A 9,629-nucleotide genomic window follows, 5' to 3' on the forward strand; every position below is an offset into this window, starting at 1 on the left:
TTTTTAGATCAATTTTTGATATTTTATCATAAAAATTAGTTTTAATTGTATTTTTAGTGCATATAAAACTAAAATTACTCATTTACACATATAAAATATTAATATAAAGCATAGAAAAATTAAATTATATTGCATACTAAGTCGGATCGGATCAACTATAGTCTATATCAGAATCCATTTATAATTGGATTATAGGATTCGGAATGTAATTAGATTATCGAATTGAGAAGTCCAATTCATCTCCTATTAATTACACCGGATTCAGATCAAAATCCGATCTATTGATAGATCTACTAATTCGTGACTTTTCTCATACCATGTAAGTAAACATGTTATTACATTGAAACAATGCATCTACAAAAAAAAAACAAAAAAAACAAAAAAAAAAAGGTTATTTGAAAAAGAATAGAAATTCAAAAACACCCCCAGCATAATTGAAAATGTTCTAAAACGCCAGATTACATAATATTTACGTGCATTTCATCACATTTGATTACATCTCACAACAGCGTTAGAGATTGTGTCGATTTGGTCAAATCTCTTGAACTGCTCTGGCACTTTGATGTCATATAAACTGCAACTGGAACTTCAACATTTGGAGAGAATGTTATCACGTACCAAATCTTGTCTACCTTGACAACTTGTCCTCCTTTCGATCTGAGAGACGCAGCGACTTATTTGAAGAAGCCGACAGAGAGTCTTCGAGACAAGGTATAATTTTAGACAGACCACTTTGACATCCCATAGAGGAAGCAATTCGAGTAGCAAGGAAGCAAGAGAACGCTGTCTTCCACCACCATTGGTTGCCTGAATGGATTTAATTGAATCTACAAGACAGAGGCATGAATTTGGATAAAATCAGATTAAGCGCTTATGGTTCAATGCATGCTATAAAACAACAGTCAAGTAAGGTTTAACGCACAGGGATATTGAGAGGACAGCCGGTTACACCAGTCAAGCAACTAGCTCCAAGATGACAAGCTTCTTTGCAGTAATCGGAAAAAACTGCTGGGATATTCATATCCTTTATTAGCTCCTGAAACACACATCCAGGCAACCAGCAAAATTAAGAGAAACAAATTTAAATAAAAGAGGAACTGAAAAGAGAGATGTTTAGATATTAAAAACGGACAATAGTTGGTAGCCAGCTTGAATAAGCAGAAATTCCTGCATTTGGAGCAACAATTAAGTGCGGAGATGAATCCTGCCCACATCTGAGAAGTCATCAGAAACAGCAAAAAGGAAAACCGAGAAGGCAAAAGAATGAATATACGACTTAAATGAGAAAAAAAAATATACGATCCTTGGCATGAATGTTTATGTCCATTGAAAGAGACAGAAAGTACACAACCTGAGCTATATCCTTGTAACGGTCATGATAAAAGCCGCTTCTAAGTTGCAATGTAACTGTTGAAGGTTTACTAGTATGTGCATCCCAGCTGACAGTCTCACTTGAGGATTTACATATGCAATCTCTATCAAGGCAATGGGCATAATTGCATAGCTCGATCATCTCACCATCTCTATCCATCTCAAAGAGGAAAAGGAGAATTAATTACAAATGAGAAGTAATCTTTAAGCGCTCTCCACAAGAGACACCAAACACAAGCAAGCAACCCTTGTTTTATCTTCATGAGGTAAATTCGAATTCAAAACACCAGATGTAGATGAATCCCATGCAGAACATCATTTCAAAGTGTAGAACTGACCTATGTTGTGGAATTGCTGGCCCAACAAGCTCTATATGCACGTGCACATTAGGAAAAAGTGCATGCAACTCTGAGAAGACAGAAAGCTGAAGAAGCTCTTTCTCAGGGCCTGTCAAAATTCAGTTCATGTAACAAAACTAAATTTTCAAAATGACACTGACAGTAAACCATAGATATGCAAACCAGATAACTTACATGACGACGGTTAAAAGGTTCATAAATCAAGAAAGGAAATTCCCAAAGTTACATCCATAAATAAAAACAGTTCAGTAGACGCTCCATACTATATACTGCAAAATAGCACAGTTAGAAAGTTGAAACACATACCAAGATAGTGTATGTGCAATTTGTGGCTGATTCCAGAAGTCCACCTTCCTAAACCAGCTACTTGAGTGGCATAGTAAATTGTAAGAGGCTGGAAAAAAAGAAAAGAACAAAGAAACAGGTGTTAATATTTGTGAAACATATCAACATATCCAAAAAGGAGCAGCAGATATACAGTATTAAAATGAATTCATGGATTTGGAAAGGAGAAAAACTTAATTAGGCTCCCATATATTCAAGCCAATTAGGTATCTTTCCTTAACATGCATACTCCCAACTCTCTTGTATAGACTAATTGCCAAAACGTAATACAAATTGTTTGAATTTGATATTTTACACGCAAATTCCAACTCTCAACTGACATATATATCATACCCGGTGGAGTAGCAAAGAAACAGGTGAATGCAGTGGGATGGACCTCCATTCATAGTACTCCTTCCAACTGGTTAAATGCTTTGATATCATAGATAAAGGCTCTGCATGTGTGTATCATAAATTAATAAATATCAACTTTTATTGAATTATCTTAGCAAGATGAACAAGATGATACCAGTACACGGGCAAAAGGTATTTGAAAGATCCCAAGAATTATTTAACCTGCCAATGGAAAAAAAAAAAAAAAAAACATACGTGAACAGAAATAGAATCAACATGGAAAACAAACTAGTACAGAGAATTTTAGATGTACCAGGCAGATCAATTAAAAACAAAAGAAACCTTGAACAATCGAAGGAAATAACTGAATTCCCACAACAACATTCATACAACCACATTCCCATTTGATGGACCCCTCTTTTTTTCAAGACTGAACACCTGGTCTCCAGCTTTTCACATACCTGAAAGATCATACCCGGAATAACATCAGTGATAACACTCAGATGGCAGAATAGAAAAGCACTACTCAAGGTTCCCTGTGTTACAAAGAGAAAGAAATTGTTGATTACCTGAACAGTTGCTTCTTGAGTAAAAGTGAAAGGAAACTCATTCAAGATATCCATATGCTTCATATGTTGCTCCAACCTTCCGCACTCTTCTTTATGATCAGGCCAATGCACAATCTACAATATTTATCAAGTTGGACAATAACTTAAATTCAAGGAAAATCATGACAACCATAAAATTTTATTGTCAATGGAAGTTAGAAAAAGATTGTTACCCACCGAGTAAACAACATTCAACCATAATGAAATCGAGCAGTGAGGGAATCAGCATAGTGAGAAGACTTAGCAACCAATGTAAACATACAGGCGCATGCCTACATGTGGTGAACCTATTCACATGGACTATAATGCTGACACCCAAATAATCAGGTAACCTATTATCAGTAATTTCTTTGTTCTTTGAGGTACTTTAGTCTTATTAGCTCAACTGCAATATTATTTTGTAGTGAGCATGAGCTACCACTGAAGATACTATTCTAAGGTGCAAACCAAGAACCTAGACCCAAGTCGACAGACCTTTTTTAATCAATTTCTCCCTTCCTCACACACACGCCATTTCTGCACAAGTTAAGACTAACCCAATTGTTGCTCTCTTAAATGAAAGCTAAAAACATAGCTAAATATCAGAAGCCATGAAAAAAATAAAGAATAAGGCTTCCACACTTGTATTTTATTTTTAAAACTAAGCTGTCCATGTTTTACAGCATTCTTATGAATTTCTGATTTGCTTTCAAAGCACAGCCAATCGACAAAAAAAGTCATGCAAATTAGAAGCACCTGGTGAGAAACAGAGCAATAAGCAACAGCTCCACAGCGAGCACATCTTCTCGTGGCTGGTCCTGTGCACCGAGTCCCCTGTCTCTTCCCGGCACACTCCATCGTTTCGCGGAAGCTTTTGCTCTTCCTCAGTTCCTCTCAATTTCCGTTTGAACTCGGGCACGTTTATACCGAACGGACTGCGGCCCTTCCAAGTCTACCCAAATTGGCAACAAAGCCCATCTCGTGATGAAGTTTGAAGCCCATTAAAAGACGGGTCGGGTCCTTAATAACCATTTGATTTTATACACAGTTATTATTGGACTGCTGAACTAAACCTTCGTTGTACCCCTTAACATAATCCCTCATTATACAAGCTCCTGCTAAAATATAAGTCATTTTCATTCCCTTTTATTAGGAAGATGACTCATTAAGCAAAATACACACTACCAACAAATTTTTTTAAAAAAGCAAAACATATCCACCTTTTTCTCAGCTTGCATTTTCCATATGAATGGAAATGGGGTCGGTTGGATTGGCTGTTGCAAGATTCTGTGCTTTCCATACAGCTTTCTGTCATTTTCTCAATAATCAAACCCAACAACTGATTGAGTGATTAAGTTTAGGGTGGTGCTAGAGGCACCAACTTTGGGCACCAACTTGCTCACCAACTCTTTAATAGAGGTGGAGCTCGTCAATACAACGGGTTCCACGCTCTATTAGAGATTTGGTGAGCAAGTTGGTGCCTCTAGCATTTTCCTTAAGTTTAATAGTTTAAGCATGCACAAAGAGGACACCGAACTTTTCAATCCCAAAAAAAAAAAAACACTTTGTATTATAAGCATATATTAAAATGTTGAATTCTTGATGGTATCTCTCTTGTTTAACAAAAATAAAAAATAAAAAATAAAATTTACCGCCATTCATCTAGCATGAGCCCTCCTAGCATATTTTTTATCTCCCTTGAATGCCATTATTTTCTGAGTGATGAGACTCCTTTCAATCAAATATTATATTCCCATAATTTCCCATCATCTTCAGTTTAGTCAATCGTCTCTCTCATATCTTCAAACCTAAAATGTCCTTGTGTTTTTGTGTTGAAAAGATGGAAGGTGTTCTCATTGCCTGTTTGGTAAAGAGAGATCCAATACTCCAATAAATTAAATTTGTTAGTACAAGAAACAACAAGAAAAAGATGCCCCAAATCACACTCTGTTTACAAAAAGCAAGATGCCATATCTTCAAAGAGAAAGAAGGATCATTCACACACATTAGAGGGTGATTCCATCTCTTTTACCTCCAAAGTCCCAAAAATTAATCCATCTTTTTTACCTCTATGTTTCTCGTTAGACTTTGACTATTGATACGTACGATAAATGAAATACATTTAATATACTCGATGATATCGTTGAGAAATATGACACTAATTTTACTAAACATGACGTGTTTGAATTTTTGCATGAATAACAAAAGGTTGAATTTAACAAAGAATTTGTGTGATAATATTTTTCTTCCTGATGTTGAAAGAGATTTCGAGATCATCAATAAATTGGAGGGACCACACAGCTAGTTATGATGGTCTGCCTGCCATGCCATAATTAAAAAATGATGCATTTAGATGCATTTGTTACGAAATAGGCCGTGTACCCATTAGGCTATATGAAGCGCCATATTATTTATAAATTGACAATAAATAATGAAGTAGAATGTGTGTAAAGCTGGGCCGATGGATGGTATATGGGGACAGTGGGGAGTGTTGGCCCCGCACTATCAATGGTCTTTTGATAATCATGCAAAGGTGTCGGGGCAATATAAATTTGTGGGACCTGATTGATGCCCCAATTTGAGATTATGTTTGACCGAAGTGAAACGTTTAATTGGATCTCATTGTTAAAAAAGCGTTGGTTTATGAATGCTTTTCATGATTACAAAGTCAACCAGTTCTTAATAGCTCTTCCAAATTCAAGGCGAATATTTGAAACCTTTGTATAATGTGTTGTGGAGTTGATTACAAGACTTCAACCCATAATTTAAGCCACCATACCATAAGCCATAAGTCATAAGGTGGGTGTAAATGCATGTTCTTGGAATGTACCCTAAACTTTACAAGAAAAAGTTAGATTAAAATAAATAATGTTATCGATGATAATCCTTCACCTCATTCGTAAATATCAATTCTATAATGCATCGCCGCACATACAAAACAATCGGTTTTAAGTTGATAAGTGGTGTAAACTAATGAACAACTGTACCAAACGTTGGGCACAAATTGTGTCACACTTTAGATCAGATTAAACCCCCATATAAAGAGATTGTGATGACAACCATCAAATCGGTTGTAAATATGAGTAGGAGGATGGAAAATCAATCTTGGAAAGACAATGCGAGCGATGATATCTCCCAGATTTGATCTGCAGTGTCTGAATAATATATTTTGAATTTTGGTAGCAAAAGTCCAACCATGAAAAAGGCCAATCTTTGGTCCCACTCCAGATTATTTTGGGACTTCCAAATCTCCTCAATTCTATCTTTTGTCTCGTTGTCTTAGCACGTACACAAACCCATGTTGGGACCTTAGCCAAACTTTTATTTTCTTCAATTACCCAAAAAGAAAATATTTTTCTTTAATAAACTATGGTCCATATTCCATGGCCATAGGGATAAGCTTTACACACCAAACAAAACCTAAATGCTCTTTTTCATTTATTTTGAGTTTTAAGCAATAATCACCTTTCACTTTCCTAATGTTAAGTTCCTCAAAGCCTTAACCACAGTATCGAAAGTAAACTTTGTAGCATATGCTTCCGCGATGCTAGGTCATGATCAAACTCAATTTTTAATTTGGTTTGCTAATTTTTCTTTTTAATTATTTGTAAAATTTTGTATGATGTTCGTAATTTTAAAATACAAAGTGTGAACACCAACAGGAGTTGGTCCAAGTGGAAGGGGCTTGGATCCTTTAAACAAGAGGTCCTGGGTTCGATCCCAGGCGCTTGCGAATAGAGCAGACTTTATTGGGAGAGGTCCCCGCTTTGCGCCCGACAGTACCTCGAGGGTTAGTCCCCGCAATCACGCGGGGGATACCTTGGTTTTCACCAAAAAAAAATACAAAGTGTGAACTTATTGTAATTTTTATTTTGATGTTAAGATTATAAATAAATAAAAAACGGTTACCACAATAAGAATGATACATTAAAGAAAAATGAAAAAGGGGTACGGAGCACGAGGTAGCACGTGGAAGGAGAGGCGGTGGTGGGGCAAGCCAAGATTCGCGAGGAGATACTGATGCCAAGTCTTTTTATTGCAAACCAACAAAACACTGCACCACTCGGGGAACTCCCCCGGTATAGGTATGTACCAAACCCACAGTCAATGCCACCGGCAAAATCCGGTTCCCACCAATTTTCCCGCGTTTTTATACCCCCATTTCGGGACTCGCGCTGGTCACTTCCCAATTCGCAATTCCACACCCAACGATTTGACGGCGCGGCCCACCGCTGACCACCGGTCAACGCCCCGACCCGTTACTCTGCACAGACCCCGACATTGACCAATATCTCGCGATGGCCGAGATACCGGGGTTTGATTTGGAAGATCGCACCAAAGTGGATTTCAGAATCTCAGCGTTTTATGGCTTAAAATTAAAAAAATGAACGAAAAAAAAAAGTAGATTTTTGAGATTTGGTAGAGAGAGAAAAGATTTGATTTTGCGAAAGAGACCAATACATAGCAATACTATATTACAGAGAGAAGAAACACACACACACGCAGCACGCTGGTGACGGAGACAGACAATTTTACCTGATTTTCATTTCTTCTCTCCTCTGTACAAAACATTGGCCACAGACGCAGAGCAAGCCTTTGTTCTTCAACCAAGCGAAAATAAAGAACCAATCCAGTTTTGTCTCACTCTGACTCGGAAGATGGCCAGGAGCGGCGTCGTTTCATGGCGGAGGAGGTCGGAGAAGCTCGACGGCTTCGATATGGCGCCGATGAACTCCGAAGAAGCTCACGTTCTCGCCGTCGATGACAGTCTCGTCGACCGCAAGGTCATTGAGCGTTTGCTTAGAATTTCTTCTTGCAAAGGTAGCACTGAAAACAGAGCTTCATTTCTGAGAAACACCCTCGATTTTTAGCTCTATGTGATTTTGAATTTTATTTTTGGTTCGAATGTGCAGTGACGGCTGTGGATAGTGGAAGGAGAGCTCTGCAATTCCTTGGCTTGGACGACGACAAGAGCTCCTCCGTCGGATTCGATGTAAGCTTGTTTGATTAACAAATCTTAATCCAAATTCGTAATAAATTTCATCAATAAACTTTGAATTTCGAATTTCGAATAATAATTTCGTTGTGATTAAATTATAGGGCTTGAAGGTGGATCTGATTATCACTGACTACTGTATGCCTGGCATGACCGGGTACGAATTGCTCAAGAAAATCAAGGAATCTTCAGCTCTCAAAGAGATTCCCGTTGTGATTATGTCATCTGAGAACGTTTTGGCGCGCATAGACAGGTAAATTTCTTCGTCAATGCAATTATTTTCATTGAAATTAATCAATTCTTGTGCATGATTTTGATTTTTGATTTTAAACTCGAATTTTGGTGTTCGCCAGGTGTTTGGAAGAAGGCGCAGAAGACTTCATAGTGAAACCGGTGAAGTTATCGGACGTGAAGAGGCTCAAGGACTACATGACGAGAGAGGCTGGACTGGAAGAGAGTGGGATGAACAAGAGAAAGCTACGCGAGCCCTGTGATCTGCCTTCCTCACCCCCGTCCATTCTACCGTCGTCACCCTCGTCCTCCTCATCGTCACCGTCTAAATCTCCGTCGCCTCCTCTGTCATCGTCGTTCTCGGCTCCCTCGTCGCCGACGTCGCTTGATTCCCCAATCCGACGGCTCAAAATGACCAACACTGATTAGATCAACAGAACCCGAAGCAATCACTTTGTATTCATCGGAGCCAAACTGCAATTACCCGTTTAACCGGTTTTTGTTGAATTACCTCCTCTTTTTTTCGTTTTGTTTTTGTTTGCCTTTGATTTCTTTTGTTTGTTTATATATGACTGTGATTTACACATTAATACTACTGATTAACTGATTACTTTTCTAAAATCTTCAATTAAACAATCAATTCCAGTTCTTTGACTTTGACTTTGTTTGCATCTTTATAATTCACTTTGAGTATTCATAAGATTCGCATATGATTAAAATCTTCTTTTGACAAACAATTTGCAATACAAACTTATAACACATTATTTTTCACAAAAAATCATGTAAAAATACCATTATCCATGGTTAGGATGTTTAAATGTTATAAGAAAAATAAATGGGTTGAAATGGGTTAGTGGATTCGCTTGAAACAAATAAAATTTATAATTAAGTAAAGAAAAAGAAAAAGAGAGAGAAAAAAAGGAGCTGTATCGTGCTGTACACATACAGAGTGTTGAATCGGGATTGAATTTGATTTGGTTGAGTTGGAGAGATAAGCTTGCAAGATCTTGTCTGGTAGAGAGAATATTGGAATGAGATTGTGAATTGGACATGTTCCAAAATGCTCCCTTTGGGAGGGACTAGGACACCTTGGTTAGGTTGGGACCTTTTCCCCTTGCCTTCAACACCCTCAACACCCTCAACTCTAGTTTTTCATGTCTCATTGTCTCTTTAGGGGTGGTAGTATGCTTATCATATACTCTCCTCTCAAATCTTCATAGTTGAGATGAGACCCACTCATGCTCCACATATCATGTGTAAATGTTTTCAACTCTAATTAGTGAACAATTGATAGACCGTTGATGTATATTAGATAATTTTGTCTACGCATTATGGCAGCGATGTATGTGTGCAACGTTTTTTGTGACAAAAGAAAAATGTGTATGCACATTTATTCACGTTGTCCAT

General features: G+C 37.5%; 2 protein-coding genes across 3 annotated transcripts; one reads left to right on the top strand and one right to left on the bottom strand.

The window, feature by feature from the left end:
• Positions 1-260: 260 nt before the first annotated feature.
• On the bottom strand, positions 261-4,047 carry LOC110760857 (zinc ion binding protein). Of its 2 annotated transcripts, none has more exons than XM_021963206.2 (11): positions 3,752-4,045; positions 2,978-3,091; positions 2,751-2,869; positions 2,584-2,630; positions 2,409-2,509; positions 2,037-2,124; positions 1,710-1,818; positions 1,352-1,523; positions 1,133-1,204; positions 923-1,036; positions 261-827 (listed from the first exon to the last, which is right to left on the bottom strand). In XM_021963206.2, the coding sequence occupies exons 1-11, from the start codon at positions 3,851-3,853 to the stop codon at positions 720-722; spliced, it is 1,146 nt and encodes a 381-aa protein (XP_021818898.2). In that variant the 5' UTR covers positions 3,854-4,045; the 3' UTR covers positions 261-719. The 2 variants fall into 2 exon arrangements, 1 of the variants encoding a protein (XP_021818898.2); XR_002527307.2 differs by having other exon boundaries at positions 801-827; positions 1,133-1,214; positions 3,752-4,047.
• Positions 4,048-7,372: 3,325 nt separating this feature from the next.
• LOC110760867 (two-component response regulator ARR5-like) lies at positions 7,373-8,843 on the top strand. The gene is made up of 4 exons (XM_021963217.2): positions 7,373-7,816; positions 7,909-7,988; positions 8,096-8,244; positions 8,345-8,843. Exons 1-4 carry the CDS (start codon positions 7,654-7,656, stop codon positions 8,649-8,651), a joined length of 699 nt encoding a protein of 232 aa, XP_021818909.1. The 5' UTR covers positions 7,373-7,653; the 3' UTR covers positions 8,652-8,843.
• Positions 8,844-9,629: the final 786 nt, after the last annotated feature.

This window comes from Prunus avium, chromosome 1, assembly GCF_965620075.1.
Source record: "Prunus avium chromosome 1, drPruAviu1.hap1.1, whole genome shotgun sequence".
In the NCBI taxonomy this organism is placed as follows: Eukaryota; Viridiplantae; Streptophyta; class Magnoliopsida; order Rosales; family Rosaceae; genus Prunus; species Prunus avium.